Source organism: Gymnodraco acuticeps, unplaced genomic scaffold, assembly GCF_902827175.1.
Source record: "Gymnodraco acuticeps unplaced genomic scaffold, fGymAcu1.1, whole genome shotgun sequence".
In the NCBI taxonomy this organism is placed as follows: Eukaryota; Metazoa; Chordata; class Actinopteri; order Perciformes; family Bathydraconidae; genus Gymnodraco; species Gymnodraco acuticeps.
Window position 1 is genome coordinate 1785045 of NW_022992284.1, and position 17948 is coordinate 1802992.

General features: G+C 41.0%; 1 protein-coding gene across 1 annotated transcript; it reads left to right on the forward strand.

The window, feature by feature from the left end:
- Positions 1-7065: 7065 nt before the first annotated feature.
- Positions 7066-17540, forward strand: b4galt5 (UDP-Gal:betaGlcNAc beta 1,4- galactosyltransferase, polypeptide 5). The gene is made up of 8 exons (XM_034207497.1): positions 7066-7185; positions 7464-7577; positions 8132-8259; positions 10790-10906; positions 11110-11297; positions 11385-11507; positions 12004-12105; positions 13260-17540. Exons 1-8 carry the CDS (start codon positions 7083-7085, stop codon positions 13405-13407), a joined length of 1023 nt encoding a protein of 340 aa, XP_034063388.1. The 5' UTR covers positions 7066-7082; the 3' UTR covers positions 13408-17540.
- Positions 17541-17948: the final 408 nt, after the last annotated feature.

The window sequence follows — 17948 nt, forward strand, 5'->3', positions numbered from 1 at the left end:
TCTCTAGCAGCTATCCGCTCTCTAGCAGGGACTTTCGTGGGGGTAAAAAGGTTCTCATGAACTAATTTTAGTACCGGCTCTTTTTGGTGTGAACCATAGACTGTATGGTGTGAACGCGATAAAAGAGGCTAACGTCCACGCTAGCTTCCACGCTAGCTGCTATATGTTTTGCATTGAGGTGATACTTGAGGCTTGATGTGCTGCGGTGATATGCGAATTCCTTTTTGCATAATTTGCACACAACCGTGCTCTTATCAACGCTTCCATCCGTCCGTTTTTTAAAACAACATTTCCCACTGTTGTTCACTGTGGTTTGTTGTTGTCTGAAGTCATGAACGTTAGTTGGTGCTCCAGTATAATCGGTACGCCTGAAACTCATCCAGTGAGAAACGTTCCGCGGTGCAAAAATAAGTGCGATTAAAATGCGTTAATTTTTTTAACGCGTTAATTTTTGTGTAATTAATTAATCTTAATTAACGCGTTAAAGTCCCGGCCCTAATAAAATACCATTTGTTTTTTCTCCCCATAAATAACAAACATGTACAAAAAATATTCAATGACAAGAACATTTATGCAATAATCCTCAATAAGTGGGTTTTTGTCGTCCTATTCAGTAACATAGAGGAGTTGACATCTGCGACAACTGGCAATTTTGATCCTTCTCTTCTAAGAACTGGGGGGCCGAAGCAAGATTAAATTAATCCAATTGTTTTATTAACATGCATTTAAATGGTAAGAAAACAAAAGCGAGCTCTGTGTGACAGTATATGACCTTAGTGGCATGTTGCAGCACCTTTACCTCACACTGGTTTGTACTTTTTACCAAGAGGTTGCAGCAACTTTATCCCTCCTTTACAAGTATATGTCGCTTGAGGTGTGGACGGAATGGCCATAAAACATTGCACATGACTGCTTACATAACCTTAGGTTACCCATGACGGGAATGGATGCTGGGGGAGGGGTCTGGGTAGGACATAGTCAGATATATAGGAAAGATAAATAACAACTGGGGAGAAAGACAAAAGACAGTGAGTGAGACCGACCACAGATAAATGAAAAGGATGTGAAACAGTTTAGAGAGCAGTGTTTTCTTCTTAGAAAGTGCAAGATAAGATTAATTAAATGTGTTTGAGGTTGTTCATTCTCTTCCTGCATGTTAACACAAATTACACAACTAAGATTTGCCAATGTCAGCAGCACAAAAGTTGCTTCCAAAATGCCATCCAAACAGAAACTCAAATGTATAAAAAACAAAGCATTGAAGTTTACAGATGTGTAACAGCCTCAGACTCACTGTTTGGCATGGCACAACATCAGAAGAATCTACTAAAAATAATTGGACTCATGCACACAACACCAGCTGTACTTTAGACCATATACTCATGTAGTAAAACTCTCTGCAAAGCAGGATAGTATTCACTGAGGTTTTTGCTCAGTTGCTCAAGAAGTTGGCTTCTCATTGTGTTTGTTCAAAGATTCCAAGGGACTGACTCTTCTCGTAATTCTCAACATATGTGTTAGTAGATTTAAATAGCATAAAATGAGTCACATAAAGAGTAAGAGGAAGTATGAGTTGATTTTGAAGGGCGGTGGTTGTGGGTGTGTGTATTTGCATGTATTTGTGTTAGACAGAGAGGTTTTGAACTTTTTGGGGGTGGGCGTGGTCTGATTGACACATTGTGAGTCATCTCTGTATTGCAACACTGGTTGCTTATAAGCAGAATGTGAAATCAAAGGAAGAATGGAAAAACCCAGATTACAGACAGGATTCACTTCACCAGTTGTTTGTGCAGATGAGATTGACATTTTGAATAGTTTTTAAACTCGTAGTTTAGTGGTTGTTGAGGATGAAAAAAATATAAATATAATTTCCCCATATGGTAACGCACGGCTTTGCCCACTAAGTGTGTTTGTGCGTATGTATTGACTGAAAGGCTGTGTGTGTTTATTGATCTAACACGGCCTCAGGGTTTCTCGGCATCACTTACAAAGGGTCAAAGGAGGCTAATAACACGCTTGTCCAATAATGGCTAGAAAAGAACATGCACACTTTATGTGTTTAAGAAATCCACCTATATTCAATCAGAAATCTATTTTCTTAGCATCATGCCAATCCTATACATCCTCAATAGGTCAATCTACACAAATTGCGGTGGTTGTTCCCGTTAAATGTGAGGGATTTAGTGCTAATGCAATGAGTAATGGAATGTTTACTTAACAATTATATATTGGATTGTGCGAGCAAATCATTTTTGGTTAATTAAGACTGTTACACTCCCAATAGTGTCATTAATCCAGCTTTCACACAGGCATAATACACATTCAGCATTCACTGAGATATCTGCCTAGTGCCCTACTTACTGGGTATAGTTATGCATGTGATGGTCTGTGGGTGTCAATGATACGCAGTGGCAGTGAAAATGACCCTTTCTGAGAGTGACAGTTTTAAACCCTGTAAGCTACGAGTGTATGGGTGTGTCACTGTGTGTGAGCATGCAGAAAACATTTCTGCTGCAAGGAGGAAAAAAACCATCCTTTCAGCTCTTATCAGGGAGCAACCACAATGGGGCCGATCACCTCCCACTGCTGAGCTATCAATGTGGAGTTAATTGCCTTTAAGAGGCAAAGCTGGATGGGTTGTGGGGGATTGTGTGTGCATTTCCTTCCCTGCTTGTTTGTTGGCTTTTCTTTTTCCATCAACCCAAGTTACAATACATTATGGTGCAGTGACTGGAATTGTCCCCGTCAGACTGCAATCCATCATTCCGATTATTTACTTAAACGATAGGAACAAACGAACTTGACAACAACTGACACAAACCACATTACACAGAGACAGCATCACAGAGAGATGGAGAGGGGCGATAGAGGGAAGGACAGATAAGTGGAAAGAGGAACGGATAGAGACAGAGAAAGAGAGAGGTGGGCTGGGCTTGGCATGCGGACAGCGTGCTCTGTGAGAGCTATAGAGGACAAGGTCTTTCAAGGTCTCCTGTTCTGCTTCATGGGTTACGGTGGGGGTGGGTTTATGGGGTCCATATCATATAGTTGTGTATGTATGCATGCAATGCCCCTTGCCAGTGACACAGCAGAAGGCTGTGTGTGTTCACATGCCTTCCCTTGCTTACATATCAAGCGCTAATGGCCTTGTTTCATAGTTAGACTTTTGCTAACCTATGGAAGAACCAAACGAAACAACTCTTGTTTTTAAAGCCACAAATGTTCACGGTTGATATTTTAGAGCTAAGATGAGCTGAGGCTCTGGTTTGCTTTTCTGTACAAGCTGAAGCAGTTCAGTGTGTACATGTATATGTACAGTGCATGTGTTCAGATGTGTCCTTGTAAATATATGCATAGATAATATATCTCCATATGTCTGGCAGAAATGAGGAGGAGATGCCAACGTGTTAAAATATGTTGGTGCCTGCAGGACTGCATGACACTCCAGAAGCCTCTTAGCTTTTTTCCATCATATGGTGCCTCAGAGGGGCATCAGTAAGTGTGTATGTGTGTGTGCATGTATTACTGTGAGAGTGAACAGGATCAAGTCAGTGTCATATTTTCCTTTTTATTAATGTTATCCTTTGCTGATTTGCTCCAGCCACACGGTAATATTTGCGTGTTGCAGAAGTAAAACGAGGACATTGATTTCAGTTGCCGCTTAGCCGCTACTCTCTAGTCCTGCAAGCCAGGAAGTTTGTATAAAACAAGATGAATGTGATGGAAACTGTAATACAATTACTAATGACAAATCACATTCCCTGGACTTCTAGCTCAGCAATATTACGCACGCACATCCACAGGAGGATGTGGATCATATTAGGATTACTTTAAGATAAATGCTGATTGGATTGATGGGAAGAAATTATGCTGTTGAATTCAGATTCACTGAGGAAGGGGTCCATCCATTTTGCAGCATTGTGCTGGCATGCAAACCACTATTCCGCATGTTACTTTCTGAGTTTTGGACAAATAATCTGTTCCTCTTTAGCAGATCAGGAACACAGCCATGTACTACATGCCCTAATGCAAGTGCACATCCGTGACTTGAATGTGTATGAAGTGAGCTTGTGGGCTCAGGTAACAGTTAGACCACATCCCCTCTATTTGTTCCAGTCTATTGCTCTTGTTTGGTTTAATTTAGGTCGACCTTCATGCCCCTTTCACACCAGCGCTTTTTCAGCTCCGGCTCGGAGCTGGAGCCTGAAAAGCGCCTTTTTTCCTGTTCACACCGCAGCGGCGCCGGCTCTTAGCTCCGGAATCCGGTTCACTTCCAGCTCCAAAAAATTGTCGGTCTAGAGGCAAGAGCTTCGGAGCTAAGAGGTGGCGTCGCTTACGTCTCACTTACGTCGAGGCGTGCAGGAAACTAACCCCTCCTCCCCTGAACATGGGTCGACTGTCATGCCTGCCTACAAGCAGTAGTGCTTATAAACACACTTTATAAAGTCAGGCAACACTAACCAGGCTTCGTGTGATTCTGTTTATTTGTACCTTACTTTGACCATCCGTTCACTGTTATTGATCATTGTGGAGAGAGGCAGACGTTTTGTTTTGTATTATAGCAGCTATCGGATGGAATCAATACATGGGCTGCACAGGTTGTCGTGTCCGACTATCACAAGTAGAATCATAATAAAAATACGCCGGTAAAATGTGCCTGTAGAAAACGGTTTATGCCACAATAGGATAGCAATAGCAAGTAGTCAGTTTAGCTTCGGTTGCTATGCTAACATCACCCATTTTATACCAGAGAAACTTTCATAACAGCGTTGTGATACCAAACAGCGTCAATTCAGACTGACACACATTCACTTAGGCTAAGGGGAACTGGGGATATGTATCAGCTGCTTGTGTGAGTCGGACAGTGAATACTTTAGAGCGGCCGCAGCAGTGTGAGCTAACCGGGAGCTAACGGGAGAATAAACTCCCGTGGAAGAGCAGCCAACACTGCAGCGGTCGGTAAATGCCGCAGAAACACATTAATAAACAATGAACCACGGCACTCTGGAGAAAAGCATAAGGTTGGAGAAGTCGTTATTTAATTTATTCTGGCTTCGTGTGATTAAAAGCAACACGATCATCGACCCGACGCAGTTGTTGTTGTTGTTGTTGTTGTTGTTGTGAGCGCCGTAACGCCGTTGGGGAGCAAATCAGCGATGTAAACGATGACGTCATGACGCAGCAGCGGGAGCACCAGTCGGGTGCTGGGCGGTGTGAACAGAGCGGGAGCAGAAAAGGGAAACCGGAGCTGAACCAGAAAAGCTCCCGCTCGGAGCTAGAAAGGGAAAAGCGCTGGTGTGAAAGCCGCAAGAGAGGAAGTGGCACTAAGCTTCTCTGGTAAAGTTCACAACAGCATCTACTGTATCATACAAATCTACTCAACAGTTTAAAAAAAGAGAGATTTCCCACATGATATGCAGCAATGATGGCGTGAGGTCTCTTATTTGATTGAATGTTGATGTTGCTAGTAGGGCTGCTCGATTATGGCAAAAATCATAATCTCGATTATTTGGGTCAATAATTGATATCACGATTATTAAAAACGATTATCCATTTACTTTGAAAACATCCATTTATTGAAAAAAAACATTTGAACAGTATGTTTTGAACAGTTGATTACCCTGAACTGTATAATTACACTGAAAAACCAAAAAATGTTAATATAAATAATCGTTTTATTTCGATTATGTTTTCATAATCGTTGCAAGCTAAAATCGTAATTGCGATTAAAATACGATTGAATTGAGCAGCCCTAGTTGCTAGTCTTCCTTGAGATGTACACCACAGCATCCTCTTAGGACAGGGGTTCTCAAAGTGCGGCCCGCGGGCCAATGGCGGCCCTCGGAAATGTTTCTGGCGGCCCGCGATAGTTAATGTGACACGCTGAAATGCATGTGTTATATTTTAATCCTCCATGGTTCGTATCTAGTAAGAATTAGAATGGAATTTAAGAATGGTAAAACTGCGCCCCCTGGGTTGTTATTCCTAAATTATTAATGACAGCTTGTGGAAAGTTTGCTAGACTACTGGTTGCATCATGGCAACTAGGCATCTCGCGAGTTGCGGTTAAGCGGAAAATCTGTTAGTTATCAGAATCAGAAAACGGGAGTTAGCTAGCGACTTTAGTCACTGTCTGTAGATAATCCAACTTTGTGTCCTCTGCAAGTTCTTAATGTATACTGTATGTATAATTGGTTAGTACAATAAAGAAAGGATTTGTTTTGGAATTATGTTGTGTTCCGTTTTTTCTTGGGCGGCCCTCAATCCAATATTGGGTACCTAAATTGGCCCTCACTCATCAAAACTTTTAGAACCCCTGTCTTAGGACAATTAGTCATTGTGGTGTTTTGCAGACACACAGACATATCCAGAAACTTGGGGCTTCCTCTTTAGATGACTTATCTGCTGTCTGTTGCACTCCCACTCATTGTGTGCCCTCCTGTTAGACTAACAAATGCATAAAAAATGACATTGCATGACTAACAGTGCAATAGATAATGAGTGCAGCATAATACGGCATTATAACAACATTGCAATTATTACAAAGAATGGCAGAAAGCAACCAACCATTTCAAATTCATTATCTCAGTTGCCTCCTTTCTATATAAGTTGTGTCTTCCTCCCTTGTCCTCCCCCTTCAGCACAGATTAACACTCTAATAAATGGCTCCTTTGGAATGAAAGCCCTTTGATGTGTGGCAGGGAAACCCCCTTCATTAAGTCACCATGGCACGTGATCACTTTGGGCCAGATCAGGTGGAAGAGTATGCTAACACTTAACTTTCATGTGTTACATATTTATCTTCCTCTAACATGCTCTATTTTGTTTCCTAAAAAAGAGCTGGAATGAAATTAGGAAATTGTTGGTCATTAGTTCAACGATTTGTCTGAATTTCTGCTGAATTATCTTGGTTATTATAACTGATGATGTATTTTGGAGCTGTGCTTTCATTTTTATTTCTAAAATCTTCCCAAGCGTGTTGTTTAAAAGCAATATTGGGACCATAACAGTGTGTCGAAGAATAAATTAACTTAACTTTCTGTCCTTTTTCCTGTGTTTCCGCAGTGAATGAGTATGTGTTCATGGTCCAAGCCAGAGGGATCCAGATCAGAGAGAACGTGAAGAACATAGGGGCTCAGGTTCTAGAGCAGGTGGTGAGAGGGGCTTACAGCAACAATGGCACAGGTACAAATATACACAAATTCATTCACTGGTAATTAATATGCTAGCTATTTATTTATGATATGTATGCTTAAATAAAGAGGGGAAAGAAAAGTAGCTGTTCTAGCCTTACTTTTAATCATGTATATAGCTTATGCAGCAGTGAAAGGAGCAAAACAATGTAAGAAAGCATTCAAACAAACAGGATAGACCACCCAGTTAGACAACTGCTGATAAAGGCTTGATTTATACGTTTCTGATTGTGATTTGTGATTGTGTCTATTGTATGTGTGTGACTCCAGATTATGTCTATGACTTCAACATGAGTGAAAGTGACGGTCCTCCCCCCACATACCTCCCAGAGGGCTTCACCTACCTCCCTTCTCAGGTTTGCCCTCAGAGGCTGTCCTCCATGAGTAAGTACACTGTAAATTATATGATGGGATGTTTTCATTTGGCTGATTATGTATGGTACCAAATAGGAACAAATTTCAGTCATCATCCTAGGTTGACCTTTTCGTAAAAAAGCTGTGTTCTTGGCCTTTACAAAAGATTCCCTTAGGTGAACTTTACTGTGCTGCCATGAATATGTGTTCTAAAAATAAGTAGTGAATTGGTTGAGAGACCTCGCATTTTTTTTCAGCTTTAAGAGTCGATGCGTGCAAATATCTTGTAATGGCACAGAATAGCTTCACTCAATAATTCAATCTGCCAGATTGCTCAACTGTGAATGCCTTTGACAAGTCTTGTCCCCTTCCCTCTAGTCTTGTGCCTTTCACTCTCCATCTTTTAACTTGTTTCCATTGTCTTTAACATTTCCCTTATCTTATCCTCCTCCACTTCCTCATTTCATCTGTACAATTTCATCCTGTTCACATTCACACCATGGATTTCACTTAGTCTATTCCTCACCATTATTGTTTTCTCTGACTCATACAATGTGCCTCTCTCCCCCCCCCCCCCCACACAGAGGGCAGGCTAGAGGTGAATATGAGTGAAGTGTCTTTGGAGGATGTGGAGAGGCTCTTGCTGCAGGGAGAGCCTCAGATGGCCCCAGGAGGCTACTGGATGCCCAAAGACTGTGTACCTCGCTGGAAGGTAAGTGTGGATGTGATACAGGATCTGATAACAGAAAAGCACTGTTGTATACACACACGGGGGGAGAGTGGACTGCAGATGCCCTCATACAGGGCATGATGGTTCATGACTTGATTTAGTATGACAAGGATCTAAATCTCAAACCAATCCAACATCTGTCAGGATAAAGGGTTTATCTATCTGATATTTAAAGGTCACCTATTATGCAAAATCCACTTGTTCATGTCTTTTATACATAAACATGTGTCCCCTCCGTGTAAAGAGATTCTGAAAGTTTCAGGAAAAAAAATTTGCTCACTTTTTGTCCTGAACTATTTATATAAAAACTAGGGCCGGGACTTTAACGCGTTAATTAAGATTAATTAATTACACAACAATTAACGCGTTAAAAAAATTAATGCATTTTAATCGCACTTATTTTTGCACCGCGGAATGTTTCTCACTGGATGAGTTTCAGGCGTACCGATTATACTGGAGCACCAACTAACGTTCATGACTTCAGACAACAACAAACCACAGTGAACAACAGTGGGAAATGTTGTTTTAAAAAACGGACGGATGGAGGCGTCGATAAGAGCACGGTTGTGTGCAAATTATGCAAAAAGGAATTCGCATATCACCGCAGCACATCAAGCCTCAAGTATCACCTCAATGCAAAACATATAGCAGCTAGCGTGGAAGCTAGCGTGGACGTTAGCCTCTTTTATCGCGTTCACACCAAAAAGAGCCGGTACTAAAATTAGTTCATGAGAACCTTTTTACCCCCACGAAAGTCCCTGCTAGAGAGCAGAGAGCTGCTAGAGAGCAGGGACTTTCGTACGGCTCTCTTGTGAGAAAAGAGCTATATTTCTGATTGGCTGGGCGGATTGCAAACCACGCCCCGTAAAACTCCCAAAAAGTTTTGTGAAGCCGCCATTTTATTATCCTCGCATTAGCATTATTAGCATTAGCCCAGCGCAGAGAACGCAGAGAGACTAACTTATGGCAACACAAAATAAAACATGGGAGCGGTGGAGATGAGGAGGTGTCGGCGTTCTGGCGATTTACTCGGAAGGCTGCTGGGACTCCCAGCAGCTTCTACTGAAGCCAGTCCCCAACTCCGGGGACTTCCGGCCGGGGACTTTGGGCGGCAGTATACGCCGTGAAGTGGTTTGCGGCCTGCCAGTAAACCCAAAGCAGAAGAAGAAGAAGTGACGTCAGCGGCTTAATTTGACTAATCCTCCCCCAGGTTCAAAGAGTTCTCATGAACTAAGTTCTCATGAACCTTTGTGGGAAAAGTACTGCGGTGTGAATGTGCCTAATGGTATACTAAAATCCATGTGAAAAAAATTGCTTCTCACTGTTCTTAGGTCAAATATTTACATGTGATTAAAAATGCGATTAATTTCGATTAATTAATTACAAAGCCTCTAATTAATTAGATTAATTTTTTTAATCGAGTCCCGGCCCTAATAAAAACCTGTCTGAAAATGAGCTGATCAGATTTTGGCCACTTTATGATGTCATGACGATTTTTTGGGTTGTGCAACCATTAGCCAATCAGCAACCAAGGTAACACCCCCCCCACCTTATCACCAGAATCTCCTCCTAGAGCACCTTGGTGTTCTTTTTAACCAAATATCTCTCAGAGGGGCGTGGGGAGGGGCTCCTTATTTTTTATCTAAAGTAACAGACAGCACTTTTGAAACAGAGCTGAAACAGAGGGGATTATGGGATGCTACAATGCACGATCTGTTTGGTGTTTCAGCAAAACACTTCAGAGACATGTTTAGTATATATCTGAGAACTATAATATATTGATGAAAATCAGTATAATAGAGGACCTTTAAATACAATAATGCACATATTGACTGAAATACCCTCTAAGTAAGAACAAGAAACAGGCAAAATGAATCCAACCATTTCTATGTGCTTTGCAGTACTGTTTCATTCTTGCACCCTACTATGTGCTCTTTCTCTGCCCAACAGAGCAAGCTTTCCTGCCATCTGTGTGTCTGTCTCACATTCACTTGCCCTGAGGGGCTGTGACTAGCCCTCTTTCTCTCTCTATCGCTCTTTCTCTCCGTCCCTCTCTTTTATTAGCCAGCAATATCTCTATCATCTCCTTAGTTCCTCTCTTAGCCACTCATTGTTTTCCATTTACCTTGCATTGTGTTGCTTCTGTGACAGTTTGATTTTTAGTGAACTTCAGAAACTTAAATACAGGAACTGTCACAGCTAGGAAGTAAACACTTTCTTTTTTTTCGGTCACACAGCTCCTTCGTGCTTCTCTGCTTGATGCATGCCAGCTCTCACTGTGGAAATGAGAGTATTTATGGCAAACGGTGGTTTTTGCTGCTGTCTTTGCCCTTACTAATTATAGCTCTCAAAAACATGTTGTGCCATAGTTAACTATGTTGAGCAGACCAGGCAGCATAGTATCACTGTGTCCCAATACATTTATAAACATCTTTGTGTTTTTTAACATGTCTTAAAAAATTACATTTCATCCTGTGTATATTGTATTATAATCAATTTTTTTGTCCCTTAGGTGGCCATCCTAGTCCCATTCAGGAACCGACATGAACACTTACCCATTCTGCTGCGACACCTGGTGCCTGTGCTGAAAAAACAGAGACTCCAGTTTGCCTTTTATTTCATAGAACAGGTATGCACACACCTATTCACAGTCATTGGCAGGGATTGTAGATTCTCCTGTGTTAAGTCCAAACAACTGCATTAAGTGATTCTACTTAGGTGGTGAAGTGTTTGTGATTTACACTAGATAGTGTAGATAGAGGGTTGAAATTGTTACATGTAACAATATTTTGCACACCAGCCTACAAAAGTAGTGTCTCTTTTTTTCTTTAGGAGGGCACAGAGCCATTTAACCGAGCCATGTTGTTCAACGTGGGCTACACAGAGGCCATGAAGGACCTGGACTGGGACTGTCTTGTCTTCCACGATGTGGACCACCTCATGGAGAATGACAGAAACTACTACGGGTGCACAGACATGCCCCGACACTTTGCTGTCAAACTTGACAAGTACTCCTACATGTGAGTCCTGAATCAGTCTCCATGGGCATATACAGTAAATGTCTTCCTTCCGTATTCTGAGTTAATTGAGTGTAATTTCCCTCTCAGGCTTCCCTATAATGAATTCTATGGTGGTGTCAGTGGCCTGACGGTGGAGCAGTTCAAAAAGATTAATGGATTTCCTAATGCATTCTGGGGCTGGGGAGGAGAGGACGATGACCTCTGGAACAGGTAAGGGGAACACACACACATGCACAAACACACACACGGCTGCAGCATGAGCTTTTCAGTACACACACACAGCTGCAGCTAGGGCTTTCAGTAACATTGACGTTAGGTATGATCAAGCTATGGGATGGTCAGTTTGCATACAACAGGCTTTTGTAATCGTTTTTGTATTTCTCCCTTTAATTTTCCTTTGCAATTCGGCGTTGTTGTTGATCCTCCCCCCCACCCACACAGCTCACAGGCAGCTGTACACACTTAAGCCTCTCTGTATACACCACCAATTCTGATTGTTTCAGTATTTAATGATCCCTTTTGTGAGAATGTTGTAGAATCTTTTCCTCTTGTATTGTTTACATACCTATATCATGTTACTCGTACTGTTAATAAGATAGTATGACAATTCTTTCTGTGGTAATATAACGATAAAAGCCATAACTGCACTGCTTGTTCTTGTTCTGTGTTCACTTTGGATAAATGATCCTTAAATATGTTTGTTTAGGGTGCGGTTTGCAAACTACTCAGTAAGTAGACCGCATGGAGACCAGGGACGCTATAAGTCAATTCCACATCACCATCGTGGGGAAGTCCAGTTTCTAGGAAGGTGAGTGTTTACACGCGCACACACACGCACACGCCAGAGTCCTGCACGGGTCTGATTTTCAAGACCCGCTCCCGCCCCGCACCCGCGACGTGCAATACCGAACCCGCCCCGCTACCCGCACATATTGCCAATTAGTTCCGCAACCCGACCTGACCCGTCGGCACAAGATCCGCAACCCGACCCGAACCCGCATAGCCTATATATAAGCAGTGAAAACGTGCAATTATTAACACACGCAGTTGGTTATTTTCTCCATCTAGGATGACACCAAAAGCCTCCCAGACGTTGGATTTCGCTCTTGAGGAAGTGTTATTGAAAATGCTGTATTCTCCGCTAGAGAGCTTCACCTCAGCCATTTCGAATGTGGCGCGCTCAGCAGCAGATTAATGCGCTGCAGAGGTTATGATTATGCGCGGTCCCGCGGGGGAGAGGTCTGAGGATTTAACATTAAACTATCGGGTACCCGACCCGATGCAGGACTCTGGCACACACAAACACACACACACACACACACACACACACACACCACACACACACACACACACACACACACACACACACACACACACACACACACACACACACACACACTTTGGTTAAAAGGGGAGGGTGATCATTTGAATAAGGCTTAAGCTCATGTGGTGTAAGCCAGTCACATGAAAGTCCAGAGCGCTGACTTTAAGATAATTCTAACTCTTTTAAAGACTTTGCATGTGATTTTATTGTATGCTTCAGGGCTGGAATTCCAATCAGGCTCTTTCTATTCACATCCTGAGTAACTTCAAATAGGCCGAAGAATAAATGTTTCTTTCATTTGTTAATAAGATACTTAGTGGATACTCCAAATATTTTCTGCCTTTGTTAATCTTATACAACTCTAATAGTCTATTTATGTTCACAACTTGATCATCGCATGAGAATAAAAAGCAAACTGTCACTTTCCTGACTAATCCACAGACAATGAGGCTTTTATTTCAATTGACCTACTAACAGTGTGTAGGATGATAACACCTTTGTGTAATGAAGTCTTGTCTAACACTCAATGTAACTTTTCTAACCAGAACCTTGAACTTCTTTGTATTGCAGTGGGTTGCATAGTGTTTTTATCTCTCCTCTCCACACCTTGTTGACATTTTGATTGTTTGTTCTTGCAGATATAGTTTACTTCGCCACTCAAGGGAGAGACAGAAAGTGGATGGTCTTAACAACTTAAACTACTCCCCCATAGTGTCCAGGAGGCCTCTCTTCACCAACATCACAGTCAGCTTGAGCAGAAAGCTTGCACTCATAGCTAACTACTGATCTAGGATCAGCTGGACTGCAAAACACCTGGGAATCAAAGTCCTCCGGGACATCAGCCATATCTCACCAGTTGCAGCACTGCTTAGGACTTTTAAGTTTGTTGATTCTTTGCTTTATTTCTTTGTTTGTACGCAACAAAAAAAGGAGACTCAAATAAGTATGTTGGATAAATGATATACAGAATTAAGGATAAATGCTGCACTTGCTTGTGCCACAGTCCATCACTCCTCTCATCTCGGCTTATCTAGTCTTCAGTCTCCACATGCCTTTTGCACCATTTTGGCCTTCAGCATCCATTCATTCATTCATATCTTTTTCAGTCAACTATGAGCTCAGCCCTACATTATTGTGCTTGTTTATCATAATAGGCCATGATACGCACACACACTCACGCAACACTTAAACGTGCTGACCTGGTCCCTGAGGCTTTTCTTTTTTCTTTGCTCTTGCACTACTTATTTTCAGAAATAAAGTAAGCCTGTGAAATCATTTGCATGCACACACGACCACACATCAACTTTTAATCCGAGTGGACTCCTGCAGCTGGTACTGCAGAAGGTTTGCCGAATCTGAAAAGAAACTTATATTAAGCGTAAGTGTTTTCAGTCATGTAAACTGTATGTGAAATAGTTTATCCTAACTTTCGAGAATATGAATACCTTTATCATCTCTCATGAATTTAATTTTGTCATGAACCATTTGAAGTCTGTGACGTTAGTGTTTGCATTGTTGCATTGGATGTTCTGGCTGCCTGCAAGTGGCTGTATGTTCATCCTGTTTAGCAATAAGCTGTAATATCAGACAGCAGAACTTACACCTGACTTCCTCCTGATACAGATGTAATAGCACGGATGCTAGCATGCCCTTATTGGACGATAGAAAAGGAGTGGCTGTGTATGCAAACTTCACATTCACAACATCTTTGCCTAAGCAAACATTCCACCCTTGTTAGTGTTTGTTTGTGCTTGTTTATAGGGCAGGGAGAGCTATGCAAATGGCCTGTATGTTTCCTATTGTCAGTGTAAGGTCTTCAGGGTGACCTCCAGGAGGCTTCACCCCTGAAACTGTGACTGACATTAGACCTCACTTTGTGTGCTAAGTGCTAGTCCAAGCCAGGGAGAGATAAACAGTTGTTATTTTAGATCCCACATCCTTGATGTTGACTCACCTTCTTTCTTTTACAAAAGAGAATTGGAGGTAGAGAATACTTGATTGCTGTCACTGTCACTTGTGTTTACAGAGGCTTTTGTTATTTTTCAGATTGTCTAGTGTTTGTTATACTGTTAGCCAGCCCTCCTTCACTTTGGGTGCTGTGAGAACTGTGTCTCTTCAACAACTAATCTATGGCTGCCTTTATTTTTTTAACTAACACTTCAATTCATTTTTCTAGACGTGGCTATAGAAGAGCAGATCTGCTTATGTTAGACGTCTCGTGATAAACCACTGATTAGATTTGTTTGCTTTGAGTCAGGCTTTGGCCAGTGTGATTGTAAGTAAATCAAACTTCAGGATGTTGGTTTCAAGTCAAGTTTTCCAGTTGGTAGCATGCAGCCTAACACTGTGCATTGAGACAGACTTACAGCACTCTGGCAGTACATAGCAGTTGCTAAAATGTTGCTTCTCTAATTTGTTAGTTTGACAGTGTTGATTTTGAGTAAAATATCCCAATACTGTAAATGTAGTTCCTTTTTAAGAAAAAAAAAAACATGCAGACACTCTACTCACTGTCTGTCCTCTGGTCATGCAGCTACTTCATTTCACACAAATCGCCTTGTATGCATTTCTTAAGATGTATCTTTTGGGGAAATGTGGTTAATTGACAAACTGTGTTTCCACAATGAAATAAGAAGTAAAGAGGCTGGACCTCATTTTATTTATTTGATCTTTTATGGATTATTTTCTGTATTTTTTCTTTTTTTTTCTTGCGGTTGATGTGATGATTTAGTAGGTGACAAAAGACAGACTGTGTTAGATGCACTGAAACTTGCAGTTATGTGGGATTGTGAGGCACAGGTCTGTGTATAAGGGGAGATGTTCTATTTCATTTAGATGCAGATTTACTCTCCAGACATTAATAGCTGGTGAGATAGAACAGGTCCTGTAGCCTGGTGCGTATTAGTCTGGTAGACAGACAGGTTTGAAGAGGCCATTTTGTGTGACAACCACAGGAAGAGCAAGACACCTAATCAGAAAATGCTATTAGTCGTTGCCTTTCACTGGGCACCTCCTTTTATATTTATCGATAATCAATGGTGCTGACCTACCAGAGCTCCCTTTGTGGGAGTCTCTCTCTATGTGATTACTGAAACCAATCTTAACATCAGAAAGACTAATATCGCCAGGAAAAATCACCCCTTAATCCTGCCTATAGGTGGCATAATTATTCAGTATTTTTACACACCCACACGTTCTGCCCTTTTCAATCCTGCCAGGTGAAGCAAAATTGTGTTTTTGTTGCACTGGTTAATCGCCCAAAAGAGACGTACGTGTTTACCTCCGAGCCAATCACTCGGGATGTGCCCAGTGGAAGTCATGAACAGTAGCAGCGTTTGTGTTAAGTTTGACTTTTCACGTTGTGTTTGATTGAATGGCTAAACCTTTCAGAGTCTAACTGTCATCCATCTAAATGTTGAGATGTATTGTTTTTTATTTTGTTTTTCAGCACTGATATGAAAATGATTTATAGTGACCCGGTTGTAAACAACTCGCAGGTTCCTTTTTTCTTTTTCTTTTTTAAAGTTCTTGACACAAACATGATACACTGTATATTATATTTGATTTTGTCTTTGCTTACATTAAAAGCTAGATGGAGATATAGCAAGAGCCAAATTTAGTTTGAAGTGTTTCAGGTGAAGATTCAGACCTCTGGATGACTTAGATATTCTTAGAGTCAAGGCTCTTTACTCCACAATGCAGAATGAGTAGCTTCATCAGCCAACACCATAATCAACAAGATGGGTTTTCTGACTTCTAAACATCTTTGTCCACTAAGAAGTAACGGGGGCAAATCAGTCGGCACTCTCTTGCTTTTTATTTAAAAAAAAAAAAGAGTGGTTTTCAGGTTGTGATAAGAGCATGCTGGCTTACCTTGTCCCTGTTATATATATATATATATATATATATATATATATATATAGCAAGACCAAGCGTGCTGCTCACTAATGACGCTACTTTGTACCATAATCTCACTTGCTCTGATCCATTCTGTACCAGTTTGAATGAAGAAACCATATTTTGGGCATCTGACAAGGACTGGGCAGCCTTAAAGCTTCTTAATTTATTGCAGTGTTTTTCACTTGAGTTTTTATAAGCAAAAATATTTAAATTAAAAAAGTGCATATCAATAAAAATGATTATTGTAAATATAGTTGTGTGTAGTGTTTTAGAAATTCTATAAGGTCTTAAATCGCTACAAATGCTAGCATAAAGAACAAGGCTTTGGAGGCTGCGGGTTTATCTGGTGCCATTAAAGTGCTAGTGAAGCGTACACAGTGACATCAATGTTTTACATCCCTGCTCCCTGGCACAGCCTTGTCTTTAACTCAAACTTAAAATATCCTCACCCCATGACTTTCAGATTCTCTCACAATCTCTGAGGTGATCTACAGGCCTCACTGTACCTAATATGCTGTAGCAGTAGAAGAGACAGCACACATATAGGCATCACTTGAAGTTAAGTCTCTTTGTTTCTGTGTGATGTCTCTTTGATAGTGACAGCAGTTGGGGTAAGGTGCAGGTCTGAGGAAAACACAGCAGAATAGAGATGTGTCTGCCATAAACACCATATGCTTACAATGCAATGCAACACAGGCACCCGAACCAGCAACACAATCCACTCCAAAATCTGCATAGACTCATCATTTTGTATGAAAGCTAGTTATTAAAATAAATAAATACAGATTGCTAAATTAAACATATATATCTTCTCTGATTGTAAGGAGAGCATTTCTCCTTGAATTGAAGCCATTTGAAGCCACTTGTCAAAAACTTGATGTCAGCCTTATGTGGATCTGTTTGTGTATCGGCATATTATCTTTTGATTATTGAAATTTGTATGATGGAGATTTTTCTTTTATACCATCAATGTTATTGTCAAAGTACACCAATAAAATGAAACTTGTAAAGATACGGTATCATGTCCCTGCCTGTGTTTTTCTTCTGCGTATCAAAGTATCTACTTTTAGTGTGTGTGCCTGGAAACCGCTGCCTTTTCACAAACTTTTCTCAGTGTTGTCATGGTGCTACTTTAAATATTCAGAATAATAATGTGGTTGTACTGCATATACCAAATTATGCAAACGTGAAGACAATCATGCTTACTGTGAAGAGACATTGATGGAGCTGCCAGTGAAAGGGCTCTGCAGGGAGTATTATACTTTAGTTTCAAAGTGTTCTGCATAGCCTGTAGGAGGGTAATAACTATGTGAAATAATGTCAGGGATATTCCTTAATATGTTTCTCTTATGAGCTGTATATAAGAAGAGAATCTGTGCTCTAAAAATATATAACCGTAACAACGTTTTCTGAAACCTGAATGGCTG